At 43.0% G+C, this 18,308-nt stretch overlaps 1 protein-coding gene across 1 annotated transcript; it reads right to left on the minus strand.

Moving 5' to 3' along the window:
• Positions 1 to 2,621: 2,621 nt before the first annotated feature.
• LOC147304166 (progranulin-like) lies at positions 2,622 to 4,961 on the minus strand. Its single transcript, XM_086281302.1, has 5 exons — positions 4,804 to 4,961; positions 4,497 to 4,643; positions 4,114 to 4,416; positions 3,807 to 3,980; positions 2,622 to 3,123 (listed from the first exon to the last, which is right to left on the minus strand). Exons 2-4 carry the CDS (start codon positions 4,641 to 4,643, stop codon positions 3,813 to 3,815), a joined length of 618 nt encoding a protein of 205 aa, XP_086137428.1. The 5' UTR covers positions 4,804 to 4,961; the 3' UTR covers positions 2,622 to 3,123; positions 3,807 to 3,812.
• Between the last annotated feature and the right edge of the window lie 13,347 nt (positions 4,962 to 18,308).

Here is an 18,308-nt window from a genome sequence, read left to right on the forward strand (position 1 = left end):
TTTCTTCTTTTTTTAAATTATGTGTTGTTAATTGTAAGAGTTTTTGGAAAGCTTTTATTTCACTGGGTATTTTCTCACCCCACTAATCTGCTTACCTGTTTAGGTGTGCAAACTAGAGGTGTAACAATACTCCAAAACTTCTGTTTTTATATAGGAAAATATATCAATTTTACAACACTGATATGCTTTAATAAAGGATTTACTTCTCGATGTGGGTATAAATGTATGGGGAAGAGGGAACTTCCGGAAACGAATTGTGGGTGATGCATTTTCTGCTAGACATGTGGTAGAGCTCTAATATGCATCAGAAAACAGATGCTGTCCATTGTAGCAGGTGATGTTTTTTTAACAAACAATGTGACTAAAATTATTTTTGCAAAAACCTCCACAAATCAAAGGCTCAAATGTTAAGCTTGGGCAAATAAATATAACTGAATTTAAAACAACCAAAATTAATATTGAGTGCACCAAGCTACACTGACCTGGTCTTCTCCTCCTGAACAACTGAGTTCTTCTGTTTAAATACTCTCAATCGTTCCAAACAAATAGTCTCTAAAGGAATTTTTTATATGATGGGTAAGACTGAATATTATACTCATCCATTTATTGATGCTGCTTTTTACCACCAACAAAACACACTATTAAAGTGTAGCCATTACATTTTACAATAATGCATACATAACTGAAGCAAACAAATCCCTAGTTTTCTTCCCCCTCTGTACCTGGTTCCATCCATCAAAAATAAACAGGAAGATATGAATACACAAAGTGAAGCAGCACGTCCGTAAGTAAGGTAAGTTCACACACAATAATTTATTTCATTTGGATTTTTTTTTTGTCTTGTTTCCGGTTGATTCTGAGTGAGGTTCCAGTGTGTTCTTGCTTGTTTCAGTTTAGTTTTACTGTCTGTGTCCTTGGGCAAGATTCTGACATCCAAGTTGTCTCTCGCACATCCATCAGTCTGTGTGTGAAACTTCGGTGTAAAAAGTGCTTAGACATAGAAAAAAAAATCACTTGTATTGTGTACTTGTGTGTGTGACTGGATGGCTGAGGCATGGAGAGGTGAAGCACTTTGAAAGTGCGTAGAAAAGCTCTCTAGAAATGCTAATTTAAATGTTTATGTTTTAGCTGAACTTTTATTTGTCTTAATGATTATAATATAGGGGATTACAAATTCAATAACCACTCATCGTCACAGAAAATACAATATAAATGCATAAATATATGAATAGTTTTTAAATATTTCTTTTAAAAATGTACACTAGTGTCAGACAAAGCCAAGCTATCCACTGCACACAGCTAGAGGGACCCTTCAGTTATTTAACATGCCCTTCAGTGTTTCTATGTGACTGAAAAAAGGTAGCCTATAATCTCCATCACTTCGCTCCGTGCTGTGAATTTAACTGAACGTGGCCTTAAATGTAAAACATGGCATAAACAGTGTTACACCTAATGATAAAGTGTAAAGAATTAACAATGCACTTCTGTCAAACAACATATTTAAGTGATTTAATGAAACAATTTAAAATGAAGCGACAAAGCAAGGATGACTCATTTAGTTAAACACCTTCTCGTCTCCTGATCACTCTCCGGTGGGAGGGAGGAGAGGAGTCAAGGAGAGGAACTGAGAATGTGCAATTCGAGAAATGAGAAGAGGGCGGGTCTTACCCATCTATCCATCCTTCCATCCATCCATCCTTCAAAATGGCCACTAAGGGTCAGCAGAAGCAAGCTGTAAACAACCTGTCTGTAAACATTCTGATATTTCAGCAGTTCAGTAGCCTGATGGCTTTTGTGTAAAAGCTATCCCTGAATCTGCTGGTGCAGGTGTGGATGCTCATGTACACTCCTACCTGACTACAGGAGCTTGAAGAGTGTGTGGCTGGATTAAAGAGGATCCTCTGGGCTGTCCTCCTACAGTGCTGTCTGTAGAGGTCCTGGATGGCTGGCAGTTCAGACTTGGTGATACAATGTGCATATCTGGCCATCCTCCACACAGCTTTGTGGTCCAGAGCATTACAAGTGCTATACCAGGTTGTGATACAGCCTCTCAATGGTGCCGTTGTTGAGTATTCTGGGGTTTATTCCAAACCCTCCTCATGATATGCATGTTCATGTGGATAACCTGTCTAGCAACACCAGGCTCCACTCGTAGTTTCTGACCACGTGAGGAATCTAAGATAAATATTTGCTCCAACTCAAATATCTATGTTGCAAATGGGGGACAGATTTATTCCATTTGCTGTGATGTTGTTCTGTGTTTTCAACACTAGGTGTCAGCAGCAAACAGCCCGTTTCCAAAAGAGTGACCAAAACATGGAATAAGTTAGCAGTAATGGATCTGCAGTTTGGAAGCTTTTTAGGCTGGCAAGACCAACAAGGGTTTGTTTTGTTTGTTTTTTTCAGTTTGTTCATCAACTTCAAAGTCTTATCTTAATGAAGTATTGCGATAAAGTTGTAATTCATTATGTTGGACTGGTGTAGAGCAGGCTGTGGTGTTCATGGGCACTCAGACTGCGATGTGAAAAGAAGATAAATGAATGACTCCATGACCCAGTTTGGAAGAAGATGTTATTTTTATTGGTCAAGTGTGAAAAGTACACAAAGGAAGGAAAAAACCATAAAACAAATCAGAAGCCTTTCACCTTACTACCTTAAATTCAACATGCTGGTCTATACTCACTGACACTCAGTCACAGGGGCAATATAAGACAATGGAATAGATAAAAACCACATTTCCATTACTCAAGCAATAATTGGTGACTCTCCATTATAAAATATGCAGTAACATTAGCTTAAGCCTGTAAAGCTTCATCCATGAAATAATTGCCAGAAAATTAAAATTTTCTGAAAGTGGAGGATTTATTGAACCTTCTGACAAATTAAAACAAAAAGAAATTAAATGTTCATTTGAAAGTATAAGATTTAATTTTCACAATTTTTTACACCTGTGTACTATTCTTCAGCATGGCAAAAAGAATTTTAGGGCAATTTTTAACAAAAATAACCAAAAAAATCTATCACAGAGGACTTTAAAGCCATCTCAGCATGTGTTACCATAACGCAAGAGGGGTTGCAGGTACATCTATAGTCACAGCAGCTGAAAATCTGCTTCCTGTGTCCCTGAAATGATTACAAATTGTTCAGTTAGAACAAAATATTTTGGTCAGAATGTTTTGTGTACTCTAAAACAGCATCTATTTAAGTTGCCCCTTCAGATCACAGTGTGGGATGTTTAGAGAAGGAGAAACTTAAACCTGGCGGGCTGCAAAAAGCAATTTTTGCTGCTCTACGATCGAGCCAGCTTGTAACTCTCTGCCTCATTTGATCACTAAGGGGCAGCAGAAATAAGCTCTACTGCTGACACTGAACTGGAATCAACACAAAATATTAATTTCTCTGTGGGAGATTTGTGGTTATTTAGCTGCTACATGCTCTTTGCATGTTTGAAGCCAGTGTACTTCGGATTTATTAAAATCTTTCAAGGCTGCAAAACTATGAAGAAAAAATACTCAGAGCTGAAGAAAGCCAATGAGTCAGTAATAACTCTCTGTGATATCATCACCACAGGGTTCATCATGTGACAGTATGTCAACATCACTGACCAAGCCCACGACTATCACGACATTTAGCTTAAATCCTGGTTGGTGCTCAGGTATGCATTGGTATCACATGACTTGATAAAACACCAGTAAACAAAAAAAGGTCTGTAGCCTTTAAAATTGATCTGAACAGTGAGTCATGCAGTGAAATTATCCCAGGATGTTCTCCACATGTGAAGGTGGTTAGAATGTGGTGTTTCCTACCTTCTTCTAGTTTTCTTTGTCCTCTGAAGTTGGGATGAAGGACGCAGGTCCTGAAGGTAGTGCTGGCTTGCGGAGGAAAGGATATGTGAGTTTTTCCCTCACACAGTGCTGGTAGGTTCGGTCACAGTCAAATCCAATTGGACAGCAGTGGTAGCCATCCAGACAACATTTGCCCTGCAAGAAACACTTTTAGTCTCTCAAAAGAATAATTATCATAGCTGCAAACTTGCTTCATGTCAGTGGAAGATAAAGGGAATTTTATTAAAATCATGTGTCTTATTGCACAAGAGTGTTTAGGCTGACTCACAGGAGAGTAGGGACAACAGGTCCAGCCTCCTTGTGGGTGTCTGCAGCAAGTAGTGCCATCAGGACAGTAGGTGTAACTGTCACAGTAGACCATTGATTTCTTTATTTGATCTGGGACGTGGCTCTCTTTAAGCTCCTGGAGTGGAGTTCCAGGCAGTTCAGGGGGGGCTGGTTTCTCTGCAGCTTCCTTCTTCACCATGGGTATGGTCAGCCACGGCTGGTCTAATTTCACACAAGTCATGGTAACCAGGTTACAGCGATATCCTGACGGGCAGCAGTGGAGCAGGTCGGCGCAGCACATGGCCTGCAAAGTAAGTAAGACGAGCAGAGCTTTTTAACAACCAACAATCAAGTTACTGCACTGGCAGAAAGTTTCTGACTTACATTTGGATATGGGCAGCAGGCATATCCGATATTAGTCTTGCAGCAGGTGGCAGTGTCTGAACAAGTACTCCCATCAGGACACATAGAGCATGAAGCAAATCCCCACAGAAACACACCGAATGACAAACACAGACTGATCCTCAACATCTGGAAGACAGAATCAACATGACTTTGCAGATTTTTTTCTTTCTGAACTAAAAAGGTCAGACTTTGTAACTTTAATGTGACACACTAAAGTCCAATTTTAGTAGCAACAACTAAACCATAAAACACTTTACAAAAAAGTTCACTTCTTTTAATCACTTACCTTTAGGCAGTGAAGAAATTCAGCAGCTTTCTGTGATGCCTTTCACACTTTCCCCTCTGCTGTATCACACACAGCTCTATATAGTACAGGTCAGACACTCCCACTGAGTAAGAATGAAAGATTAACTTCACGTAACACCCCTCTATCTCGTGACTCTCATATTAAGACAGACAGGTTTTGAAAATTTCTGGAACTGCAGAAGTTCAAATCTGCAGTTCCAGATTAACTGCTGTAATTACTCAGCTTAATATACAGTCTTCACACGTCCTCATATGACATGACTGTGTATGCACAATAAAGAAGGAGTGGGTCTGTAAGCCTCACCTATCAATCAAAGTACTACACAGCTGGCAAAAGTACAGACATTTTTCAATACAGATTGAACTACTGAGTACTATTTATGAGCAGTCCTTACGTTCGTACATAACCTGTTCTTCCCCTCCTGTCCTGTCTTTCTCACATCGTTCTCTATCTCTGAAGTTATTAACTTTTTTTCCCTCCCTCAAATGTGTAACCCATACCTTTAGCTAGCAGACACACTTTTGTGACAAAGTGCACACAAACAGTTTGTGTGTTTGCAAATATTTGTTGACCTGTCAGAAATGCTGGATTTTATAAAGCACTGCTCCCATTATGCTCGCTTCTCTTCTGTAGTGCTAGCTAGAAGCAACTTGCAAACATCTGGTCCAAAAAGTGTTGTTTTGGATCATTTTGGCCTGCTTTAAGGGCTGAATATAGTACTTTAAATAACATATAAATTATACATTTCTGCCTATTTTGTGCCATTGTGTGCAATAAGCACCAGTGGTGGATGCACCAACAGGATTGTCTTTGTTATTTTCCCTCCATTTATGTTCAAGTCGGTTTGACATCTGTTATGTTAAACAATAGATGGTACGACAACAACAAGAAGACACACCACCTTTGTCACAATTATTGTATCTTCTTGCACAACATGGCTATGTGAATGCTGCTGTCTTGAACATGCTTAGAACCCTGAAGATAACCATCTGCGGGAGCTGACTTCTTCTCCACTTCTTGCCATTGCTAGCTAAACTTGCAACACTGGTCTTGATTACAGAAAATCTCAAATCAAATCACATATCTACAACAATTACAGCAAGGGATGAGTTTCAAGTATGCCTTAACTATACCAAGTGTTTTGATAGCAGTTCATGACAAAGTCATCGCACAGCCGAAGCACAACAGCCTCATGTATATTATTGGAAGACCTTGGGTAATTAGCACAGCGGCTAACTTGTAGAGGGCTAGCATGGTGGTGAGTGCAGGACACTGGGGAGGAAAAAACAAAACTAAAAAAGTGTGAACTTCAGTCCATGGTGACCATTAATCTACTGCGTTGGAAAAAGAGAACGATATGTATCGGGAGCCTGTTGTTGCTCCAAAAGATTAACTAGCTAAGGATAGTACCCTCCAATGAAAATAGGTGCAGCCAATTATTGAATGGACTACCACATGAGAACATTTTGAGAACAGATTGAAGCACCCAAGACTACGCATTAAAGGTCCAAACTCATGCTAAAGATGCAAAATGTTTATCTCCGACTCTCCATAATGTTTTCATTTAAATATAAAAATACCTCACTGGAGCCGCCCAGAGTGAAATGAGCAGTGTGGGAAATAATGTCACACTGGTGTGTGTCTTGTTGCGACATTAGCAGTTCCCATTGTTTCCGCTCCACACTCCACGCAGCTGATGCAGAGGCCGGGCCAGGCGAAGCTGAATCTGAAGCTGAAGTTGAGGCCAGGCCAGGCGAAGCTGAAGCTGAAGCTGGACCGGGCGAAGGCGAAGCTGAAGGCTCTGAAGCTGGACCAGACGCGAATGTCCCTGCAGGCTGCGGCGTGGAAGCCGGAGAGAAAGGCGCTGCAGGCTGGGGCGTGGAAGCCGGGGACAAAGGCGCTGCAGGTGGCGGTGTGGAAGAATATATAGAACAGTACCCAGATGAACACTTTGACAAAAACATTTATGTTTACTGAAGAGGAAATGTGGGGCAGCATGGTGGCGTGTTGGTTAGAGTTGTTGCCTCACAGCAAGAGGGTCTTGGGTTTGAATCCACCATCTGGATGTTTGTGTGTTCTTTATGGTTTCTCTCCTGGCATTCTGGCTTCCTCCCACAGTCCAACGATATGAATATAGTGGGGGTTTATTAATTGGTGATTCTAAATTGTCCTGAGGGGTAAATGTGAGTGCAGATGGTTGCCTCTCTGTCTGTGTTAGCCCTACAACAAACTGATGACCTCTTTGTACCCTACAACTCACTCTATGCCACCACTCCTTGCAAATGTGTTTGCAAACCTCACCTACTTTTTCCACCTCTACATCCCTTCAGTGACAGATCTCATTTGTTTTAATCTGCAGAAAAACAGCGACTAAACACTAAAGATCTCAATATGCTCCAAGAGATGGTTTGCCTTTTATTGCTAAACTCTCTACTGAGAAAAAATGATGCTGTTTGAATGGATCTAATTGATATAAAATGTTTGCATTGTTAACAAAAGTATATTTGAACACATCCTCATTGCATGCCTTTTCCACAATGCTAAAAAATGTGTTCGTCCTATTCCTGCAGGAGTTGTGTGATTTGTAGCGGTTTCAGTTGTTCACTGATGAACACTGAAATGTTAGTGAGGTTCACCTGCTGTATTTGTTGTGCTTTATAATAAGCATAAACCACTGATCACATGTGACAGGGCCAAAGCCATCAGCGCACTGTGAAACAGAAATGGAATTTCCATTAAATTACATTAAAACACTAACAACACGACCCAACATTCACTGTGATCACTCCAGTGTGCTGTATCAGCAGTAGGTTTTACAGTTTAAAAATAATGATCTCAACTGGCTCATTTCTACTTTTTTGTTTTACTGTAACATATAGTTGTATGACCTGATGCACATTTCATCACAAGTACTGAGAACTTCCTCCAGGATTCTTGCTACTGCTAGCTAAACCTGAAACACGGGTTTTGCCCACACAGTCACTGGAAACCACTTCACACAACAAAGTCTAAATGTCAAATAACTGTAACAACCATTAAAATAATGATAATGATAAACATCCATGAGTAGATGTATGTAGGTGCAGGCTCAGTACTTTTGTCCACGTAAGTATGAGCTTCACTGTCACCACTTTAGGTTGCTTCTAACTGAGCTGTACTGGAATGTAATTCCATAACTGCCAAGCATGCAGGAAGGTAGCACCAAAGGAGGAATTCAGAGCTATTTTAAGCTTGCAACACCAACAGGTTTCTTTGTTTTTTCTTACTAAACAACAACTGTGGTGGAGTGAGTTGAATGTATTGTCCAAAAAGAATACTTCCCTATCAACTCTTCTCTCTCTCTCTCTCTCACTGTGATTGCGTCTGTTTTTCTTTCTTCTTTTTTTAAATTATGTATTGTTAATTGTAAGAGTTTTTGGAAAGCTTTTATTTCACTGGGTATTTTCTTACCCCACTAATCTGCTTACCTGTTTAGGTGTGAAAACTAGAGGTGTAACAATACTCCAAAACTTCTGTTTTGATATAGGAAAATATATCAATTTTACAACATGCTTTTACAACATGCTTTATGCTTTAATAAAGGATTTACTTCTCGATGTGGGTATAAATGTATGGGGAAGAGGGACCTTCCGGATACAAATTGTGGGTGATGCATTTTCTGATTTTTATACATGCTATACATGTGGTAGAGCTCTAATATGCATGTTACATCCCCCGGGAGGATGTTTTCATGTTCAGACTGCTTGTAGGGGAAAGCTGCCTTTTGTTTTGACACCCTGTTTTCTCCTGTTTATGTGTTGTTAGGTAGATTATGGTTGTAGGTTGTATATTTTGTTTCTTTGGAGTTAGGTAAGTTTCTTTTATTTCTACATCAGGGATGTTTTGTTTGGTATGTTGGCCTTGGCTCTCCCTGACGTTATACCTCAGTCTGAACCCAAATCCCATCACCAGCATTAAATAAACCTTCTAAAATTACCATCTTGGCTCCTCCTTCTCTATCCACCTTTATGTTCGTCCCTTCAACCCCCTAGACTAGCCAGGGGACGTAACATAAATTGGGGGCTCATCCGGGAGTATATCCTGTTTAATCCATTTTTAGATGGTGAAGGTTTGGAGTTGTTTGTTTCTGCTGGTGTATTTGGCAGAGGTAGTTAGTATGGTGTTTTCAATTTGAGTCCATTTTTGAGTAGTCCTTCTTGGGAGGAGCTAAATGTGTGTAGAAAACATGATTTGTTTGCTATAGCAGCACACTTTGAGTTAAATGTATCTAGGCAATTGGTGCAAGAGGACGTGAAAACTGCTGTTTCAAACAAACTTGTGGAAGAAGGCCTGCTTCCTGTTTCTAAATCACCTCGTTTGCCAGTTCCTCTTGACAGGACCCCTAATGAAGGAGTGAAGCCTGCTGTGTTAAAGGAAGAAGGGCAAAACCCTGCTGCTGTGGAGCAACAAACGGTGGAAAATTTAAGCACTAATGGCTCACCTTCTTTTGCTACTCCATCTTTCAAGACGAGAAGTATTACTCAAGGTACGTTTGGCTAAATTACAATTGGAGGCTCAGGATAAAGCCCAAGCTCGTCAGGCAGAGTTGGAACTTCGCAGGTTGGAGTTGGAAGCAGAGACAGAAAAGGTGTTAAAGCTGAAAAGGTTGGAGCTGGAGTTGCAGACTGAAAGGGAGGTCAGACTGCGTCAGTTGGAGTTCCAGGCACAGACTTCAAGTAGCACTACTACTCAACCTAGTTCTGCAAATTCATCTGTTGGTGAAACTACCCCCTCCCATGTAAACCCAGGTGGTTTTAATGTGAGTAAAAACATTGTGTTGGTACCTCCATTTCGTGAATCAGAAGTTGATACATATTTCAATGTGTTTGAACGTGTTGCTGCCTCATTGCACTGGCTGAGAGAAGTTTGGCCATTGCTTCTTCATTGCAAATTGGTAGGCAAAGCACAAGAAGTCTGTTCTGCTTTATCTTTGGAAGAAAGTTTGAAATATGATGTAGTGAAGTCTGCGATCCTTGCTGCTTATGAACTTGTTCCCGAAGCGTATAGGCAACGCTTTTGCAATCACAAAAGAACAGCAAATCAGACTTTTGTAGAGTTTGCTCGTGAAAAAGCTACTCTTTTTGATAAATGGATAACAGCGAGTAAAGTTCCTGACTACAACTCCTTACGTGACCTGATACTGCTGGAAGAGTTCAAAAATGGCCTGCCAGAACACATTGTTGTACACCTTAATGAACAGAAGGTTTCCACTTTGAAAGAAGCAGCTGTGATAGCTGATGAATTTGTGCTGACTCATAAAACTGTTTTTTGTGCAGAAACGTGAAGTTATCACCAGAGAACCTCCCCCACGAAAGGATCCTTCAAGCCCATGACAGACTTTTGCTTCAAGGACTGAAAGGGAATGTTTCTATTGTCATAAACTTGGTCATGTTGTTGTTGAATGTCCCACTTTGAAGCGCAAGAACCAGTCACCAAAAGGAGTAGGTTTAATTAAAACCATTCATGCTGAGAGAGGGGACCAAAGTGAAGGAGTTGATCCCTGCTTCAAACCCTTCCTCTTAGATGGCACTGTGTCATTGACTGGGAAGCCTGAGGATGAAAAACCCATTCGAATACTCAGAGATACGGGAGGGTCACGATCTGTGATTTTATCTGATGTATTACCCTTGAGTGACCATTCCTCTTGTCATGGTAGCATTCTGATTCAAGGAGTTGAAATGGGCTATGTTGAAGCTCCTTTGCATTATGTACACATCAAGTCAAAGTTGGTTAATGGCATCTTCTCTGTGGCAGTACGCCCCTCACTTCCCATAAAAGGGGTGCAGTTCATTTTGGGAAATGATATTGCTGGTGGAAAAGTGCAACCTGTTCCCGAAGTAACAAATGATCCAGAATTAAACTTGAAGAGCAACGACCTAGCAACATGTTTCCCATCTGTTTTTCCTGCTTGTGTTCTCACCAGGGCTCAAACAAGATGTAAAGCTGCAGAAATTGATTTGTCAGACTCTTCGTTGGCTCAGGCTCAGGCTACAGATGATTTGCAAACCCTGATTGATCTTAAAAGTGGCTCAAAGGATACTACTGAGAAGTGGAAGGATCTCCATCTCTCACAGTTAGACTTGCCAGTCACACGTGAAAGCCTTATTGCTGCTCAGAAGTCTGATCCCTCATTGACTAAATGCTTTACTTCTCTTTCTGAAACAGGAAATAAAAAGGCTTCTTATTTCTTGGAAGATGGGGTCTTGATGCGCAAGTGTACTGCACACCCAAGTTTAACAGCAGACGTAGAGGGAAGCTGTTCTGATGACTGTGACTGGAGCACTACTTATCAGATTGTTGTGCCTCTTGAGTATCGTCACTACGTAGTCTCCCTTGCACATGAGCACCCCCTGTCTGGTCATTTGGGAATTACAAAACCATACAAAAAGATACTCAACCATTTCTTTTGGCCAGGATTGAAGGCTGATGTAGTTGAGTTTTGCCGCACTTGTAAAACATGTCAGATTGCAGGAAAGCCAAACCAGACAGTTCCTATAGCTCCTCTTCATCCTATACCAGTACTTGGTGAACCTTTTGAATGTGTCATTGTGGACTGTGTTGGTCCATTGCCCAAGACAAAGAATGGTAATCAGTTTTTACTGACTGCAATGTGTACTTCGACTCGTTTTCCAGAAGCTGCCCCACTCAGAAGAATAACTGCACCTTTGGTGATTAAAGTTTTGACAAAGTTCTTCACTATTTTTGGTCTACCAAAAGACTTTTGGTCTACTTTTGGTCTACCAAAAGTAGTCCAGACAGACCAAGGAACTAACTTTCTGTCTAAACTTTTCAACCTGGTCATGCAGACTCTTGGGATTAAGCATGTTGTGTCAAGTGCATACCATCCTGAGTCTCAAGGAGCATTAGAGCGTTGGTATCAGACACTCAAGGCAACGTTGCAGAAATACTGCTTGGATACTGGAAAAGAGTGGGATGAGGGAGTACCCCTGATGGTGTTTGCCATGCGCGAAGCTAAGCAAGAATCCCTTGGGTTTAGCCCAAATGAACTAGTGTTTGGTCATTCTGTTCGGGGACCTTTGAAGTTGTTGAAAGAACAGTTCTTGTCAACAGACCATGTTGTGAAAACTAATGTTCTGGATTATGTTTCACAGTTCAGAGAGCGCCTCTGTAAGGCCAGGTTGGCAGTTGCAGAAGCCCTCTCCTCTGCTCAGGGGAAGATGAAGAGTTGGTATGATAAAAAAGCCGTTCCTCGATCTTTCAATCCAGGTGACAAGGTTTTGGTTCTTCTACCAACTGCTAGCTCTGCATTGTCTGCCCGCTTCTGTGGACCATACCAGGTGGATAAGAAAGTAAATGACACTGACTATGTGATTGAAACACCAGACAGGAAGCGTTAAACACGCTTGTGCCATCTCAATATGCTCAAATATTTTCATTCTAGAGCTGACTCTTTCTGTGGCCCTGCAGATAAGTCTGTGGCATCTCCGTCAGAGCAAATCTCATCTCCAGAAACTCTCTTGTTGAACTCTTCCTCAGGATTGAGGTCGAGTTTAGATGAAGACGGGCTCAAACTTTGTGATGCCAGCTACCAGAATGCCAGAATGCTTAATTCTGAGGTACTGTCTCAGTTGTCTATATATCTTTCTCACTTGACCCGTGAGCAACAGCTAGACATTGAAAGGCTTGTCAACATGCATTTAAAACTCTTTGGGGACATGCGTTCCCGTACGACTGTAATAGAGTACGACATTGATGTTGGGGATGCAGTACCTATTAAGCAGCATGCTTACCGTGTGAATATGGCAAAAAGAGAAATGATAAAGAAAGAAGTAGACTACCTTCTGAAGCATGGATCGGCTATTCCAAGCTATAGTCCATGGGGTTCTCCGTGCCTGGTTACGCCAAAATCAGATGGAACACCTCACTTTTGCACAGATTTCCGCAAGGTAAATGCAATAACAGTACCTGATTCCTTCCCACTGCCCCATATTGAGGACTGGATTGACAGCGTCGGATCTGCTGCTTATGTGAGTAAGCTTGACCTTCTTAAAGGTTATTGGCAAGTTCCTTTGACAGAAAGAGCATCAGAAATCTCAGCTTTCATAACACCTGATCACTTTTTACAATATACAGTCATGGCATTTGGAATGAGAAATACTCCTGCTACCTTTCAGAGGTTAATGTCAACTGTATTATCTGGTGTGGCAAACTGTAATGTTTATCTTGATGATGTGGTCATCTATTCTTCCAACTGGTCAGAGCATGTTGACACTTTAGCCACTGTGTTCAAGCGTTTAGCTGATGCTTCCTTGACCCTCAACTTGGCTAAATGCAAGTTTGGTAAGGCTACAGTGACCTACCTTGGAAAGGAAGTTGGGCAGAGCAAGGTTCGCCCTATCAGTGCAAAGGTTAATGCCATTCTCAACTTTCCTGTGCCAACAACACGCTGTGAGCTGCGCAGATTTCTGGGGATGGTTGTGTAACCTGGACGTGTGTCCCTCTATCTATAAAGAGATGATCTATACTGCTCGCCCAAGTGCAATGTCTACAATATCCGAATCTAGGTTTGGGAAGGAGATTGGCGGTAGCAACTCTGTAAGAGCAATGAGACTTCCAACCCACATAACACGCACGACCACAGGTTTATGAAACAAAGTTTGCTTTATATATTTCCTTTTGGATCAGTTCCCTTTGCTCATCCTCAATGTAGGGATATCTTCAAATGCAGTAACCATCTCAAATGCATCACAAAAATAATTGAAACAATCAAAATAGATGTAAGACAAGAAACACAATATTTCAACACCCCAAAGAAAAGGAAAAAGAAAAGAAAATAGCATGTGAGTGTCCAGTTCCTTATGGTGTCAGTTTATTCAGTTACCCACTGTCCTGGGTTAAGAACTGAAAACGACCTGAATCTCAGGCGGAGAAAAAGTAGCAAAAGAAAATGATAAGGTATCTCTCAGGTGGGCTTCCTTTTGTTTTTTTCCCTACTGCCCTCCTGGTACGGCAGGAATCAACGTGTAGCGTCCTGACACAGAGAAGGCCTCCACAGCAGCAACAGTGTCTTAGACCCACGATACCAGCTCCTCACTTGGCACCCATGGAACTGTACCTCAAAAAAAAAAAAAACAGTCTGCACACAAATATGCAGAATGTTAGATGTCCACATTCCTTAAATGTCCTTGTTCCTAATGTCCTTGGTTCTTTTGAAATATTAAAATAAATCTGCATCTTGTGACACATTAAAAGTAAATACACCGTATTACTGTGCATCACCCGCAGTTACAGTAACAGCACAGCTATTGCACGTGAACTGCGCATAACCACTTAGCTGGCCGCGGCTGAACTAGCAGGCCCAAGAAAGTAAAACACTAGACACTCATAATAAACAAAACTGTCACAACATTGCAATACTATGAAAACACATCTTAAACATCATTAAACACATTTACTACTATTCTGACTGGTTAGTTATTTTTTCCAGTGCATTGAACTGCAATAGCGGTGCTAAGTGAGCTAGGCTAACTCACCAGAATAGTTCAAAAAAGTTCGAAGAAATACTCCGACTCCTTTCAGGTAGGTACCCGTCTGTGGTTCACCGCTAACGACAGCTCTCTCACAAATGTTAATTAAACCTCTTTCCTCTCTTTCAACTGGAAAAAACCGTGCTCCGCGGCAGCATGGAGTTTTTCCTTGCCGTCCTTTTTCCTCTACACCACACCTTCACGCGCACGGAGCTGCAGATGGTGCCTTCAGGGCAAGCCCGGAAATTAAACTATCAGACAAGGACTACGATGCATTCAAAGAACCCTGTACTTCTGATTGCTGTAAATCTTACCAGGGTTACAGTTGGTTACTACAGGTGTTTCTGTAGGGGTTTTTTCTGAAGTTGTAACACCACTGACAAACCTGTGCAGCCCGAAGATACCATTCATTTGGAGTCCTGAGTGTCAACATGCTTTTGAATGTGCAAAAGGTCTTCTGTCGAGTTCACCTGTTCTCGTTGCTCCAGACTTTTTCTAAACCTTTCAAGCTTGAAGTGGATGCCAGTGAGGTGGGGGCTGGAGCTGTTCTTCTTCAAAATGATGGACAAGGAGTGAGTCATCCTGTCTGCTTCTTTGGCAAGAAGTTCGATACTCATCAAAGACGGTACTCGACAATTGAAAAGGAGACTCTGGCCACACTAACACCAGGGACCAACAGAGGGAGCACAAACCCAGAAACCCAGTATCTAAAACACAAAACACAAACCATCCCAAAACAGCCCACAAATATTAATGAAAATAATAACAATAAATACACCAAACACAAAATCACTGAGTCACGGATGACAGTAGGTTTTACAGTGTAAAAATAATGATCTCAACTGGTTCATTTCTACTTTTTTTTTTACTGTAACATATAGTTGTATGACCTGATGCACATTTCATCACAAGTACTGAGAACTTCCTGCAGGATTCTTGCTACTGCTAACTAAACCTGAAACACGGGTTTTGCCCACACAGTCACTGGAAACCACTTCGAACAACAAAGTCTAAATGTCAAATAACTGTAACAACCATCAAAATAATGATAATGATAAACTTCCATGAGTAGATGTGTCATGGTCCTGGGCCATGTGGGCCCAGTATTCTTAGTTTCTTGTATTTTTGTATTTCGTTCCTTATTTAGGCCATGTTTCCTGAGTTGTCCTGTTGTGTTGTTCCTTATTTGACTTCCCCTTGTGACTTTTATCCCCTGTGTGCCCCTCTATGTATCTGTGAGCCCTCATCTCCCCTCCTTCTGTTTCATTCCATGTTTCCCCAGCCCACTATGCCCGTGCTCTCTCTCTCCTCCTGTTTGCACCTGTGTACTTCCTGTTTTACTTTGACAGTCTCCCGTCAGTGTTGTTTACTCCTGCCATGTCTTGTTATGTTCATCTGTGTCAGCTGTGTTCCCATGTGTGGCCACTTCCCCTGATCATCCCTCTTGTGTATTTAGTCTCTGTGTTTCGTGTAGTCTGTGTCGCGTCGTCTGTGTTACCACCCCCTGTGTTCCGTATCTCCAGCCATAGCGTTTCCTTAGTTTATGTCCAGTTTAGGTTTCTGTTTGAACTATTACTCTTATGCTGCCCTCACTCTGTTTTGTTCCTTTCATCAGCCAGAATAAAAGGCTCGCTTTTGTTTAACTCCACTCCTGCATCCTCGCTTGTGTTCGCTCCTGGGTCCACCACACACATTTCCGCACGGTCTGCCTCCGCAGACCGTGACAGTACGACACGACCATGCCGGACCCAGCGACACACGAGAGGAAGATCATCCAGACGGTGGAGTCGCTATGTACTAAATGGCTGCAGTGTTCCGGAGTGGAGGAACGGGAGGAGTTAGCCCGGCAAGTGGGAGTATGCGCGTCTGTATTTCCCTGGTTATGGGAGGCACTACACCCACTGATCGTTGACTTTCTCGTCACCACTCTCCAACTCCATCCGCAGCCGCAGCGGCCCGGTGTGCGTGCGCCTTCGCCAGAGCCATGCTGTTGCGATGTTACCCCGCTGCCTCATGAGCCAGTGGCAGTCAGAGTCGGAACGGTGAGGCTCACCACCGACACACCGTTGGCTCCCGCTTCATCGGCTTCCGCATCTTCGCCACCGCCTGACTGCATGGAGATGCCCGAGGCTGTTGACTTCGGTGAGGAGGAGCGGCAGCAGGTGTTGCGGGCGTATCGGGAGGACGAGCTACGCTGGAAGCCCTGGCTTATCTCCGAGGAGGAGCTCCGGCGTTCGCGTGCCCGTCGCGCTGCGCGACGACCGGAGGTGAGTGAATGCAACCTGTCATCACCAGCCTCCATTGAAGCCGTAGAAGATGAACTAGACTCAGAATTACAGAGCCACGGGTCAAAGTTAACAGAGACACATAGTGTGGCAATGGCTGACTCTGGTACTGTGAATGGTGTGGTCTGTTCGTCTGGCTTCCACGAACAGGGAGTAAGACCCACTCAGACTGTGAATTCCAACACTGGGGAGTTTCAGCCCGTGTTCTTGTCACCACCACCCGAACAGGTGTTTGACTGTCCAGCCTCTAAGCTGACCGGGGAATCCCCCGTTTCGTGTGTTTCTGTTTGTGAAAATAAAGTCACTGTTTCGGAATTAGCCAGTGCTAACTTCAGACTGAGTAATGCTCTGCTAACCAAGCCACAGCCAAGTGAATTTGTTTCAGAGAGGATCTTGGACAGGCCTAGTGATCTTGTAGGGACCTCTGACACTACACTTGGATTGAAAGAGAGTTCCACAGGCCGTGATGTTGCTTGTGTGGGGAGTGGGGTGGAAGTGTTTTCTTCTGTGTCATTTAATGTGCCTGGGGTTCCATCAAAGACTGAGTTACCTGTGGCTAATGCCTCCCTTCCCGAGCCCGCTCCGCTCACCAACGAGCTACTTAAAGTAGGCCCCTGTGCTTCCTTAGCACATAAGGATTATTTAAAGGAGGGTCATGACGTAAAGTATAAGAGTACTGAGTGTGAGATGATGTGTAATCCTGTTTTGCATGCTGCTCCTATTCCCAATGAACTTAAAACTGAGAACGCTGATCATGAACTCACGTTGGAACGTAAAGATGACGACATGGAGTCAAATCAGGGTAACATGAACTGTGTAACATCACCCGTCTCAGCTAGGAATGCTAGCACAGCATTAGCCATACCATTTCACCATACACACTACATAACACCCTTGAGTTACAGTCCACCTCACGCATGGTTCCTAGTCAATATAACACTTACCGCCATCATGCTGGTCAGTTCTCATCGCCCAGATTCATTCCTGAACATTTCATGTTTGCCCAGGAGCTTATCCGTGAAGGCTTAAGTCGTGTTTTTCTGGGGAATGTTGTAGTCCTTGTTTTCCCTGTGGCTGACCCGGCTTATCTGGGCCGTCAAGCTCTGTCATTGCTCGAGACTGAAGGGAGGAATATAGAAGCAGGACTTTCTGTTTTGGAGCCTGTTATGTCAGCCTACATGAGTCTTGAAGTGAATGAGCTGGTCTTTGCCTCAGGACATCTGACACCTGTTTGCTTCTGGACTGTTAACTGTAAGATGTCAGGTGAACGCGTTCAGCCACCCGTCTCCGCTGGAGGGTCCGAGGGGCCCGTTCAGCCACCCGTCTCCGCTGGAGGGTCCGAGGGGCCCGTTCAGCCACCAGCTGCTCCACTGGCAGCCTCGTCCACGTTTGCAGTGGCCGTGTCTTCATCCACGCTAGCTGCGGCCTCCGTGTCTCCGTCCACGTCGCCGTCTGGTCCAGCCTCCGCCTCTGCCACGCCTGGTCCGGCCTCAGTCTCAGCTCCTGCTTCACCGTCGCCTGGTCCAGCTTCGACTCCGGCTTCAGCCTCATCTTCGCCTGGCCCAGCCTCAGAGTCTTCGTCCTCGTCTGGCCCAGCCTCAGAGTCTTCGTCCTCGTCTGGCCCAGCCTCAGAGTCTTCGTCCTCGTCTGGCCCAGCTTCGACTTTGGCTTC

This window comes from Aulonocara sp. 'chitande type north' Nkhata Bay, linkage group LG22 (genome assembly GCF_057382095.1).
Source record: "Aulonocara sp. 'chitande type north' Nkhata Bay isolate Kocher_YH1m ecotype deep benthic linkage group LG22, A_spYH_male_GT1.1, whole genome shotgun sequence".
Classification (NCBI taxonomy): Eukaryota; Metazoa; Chordata; class Actinopteri; order Cichliformes; family Cichlidae; genus Aulonocara; species Aulonocara sp. 'chitande type north' Nkhata Bay.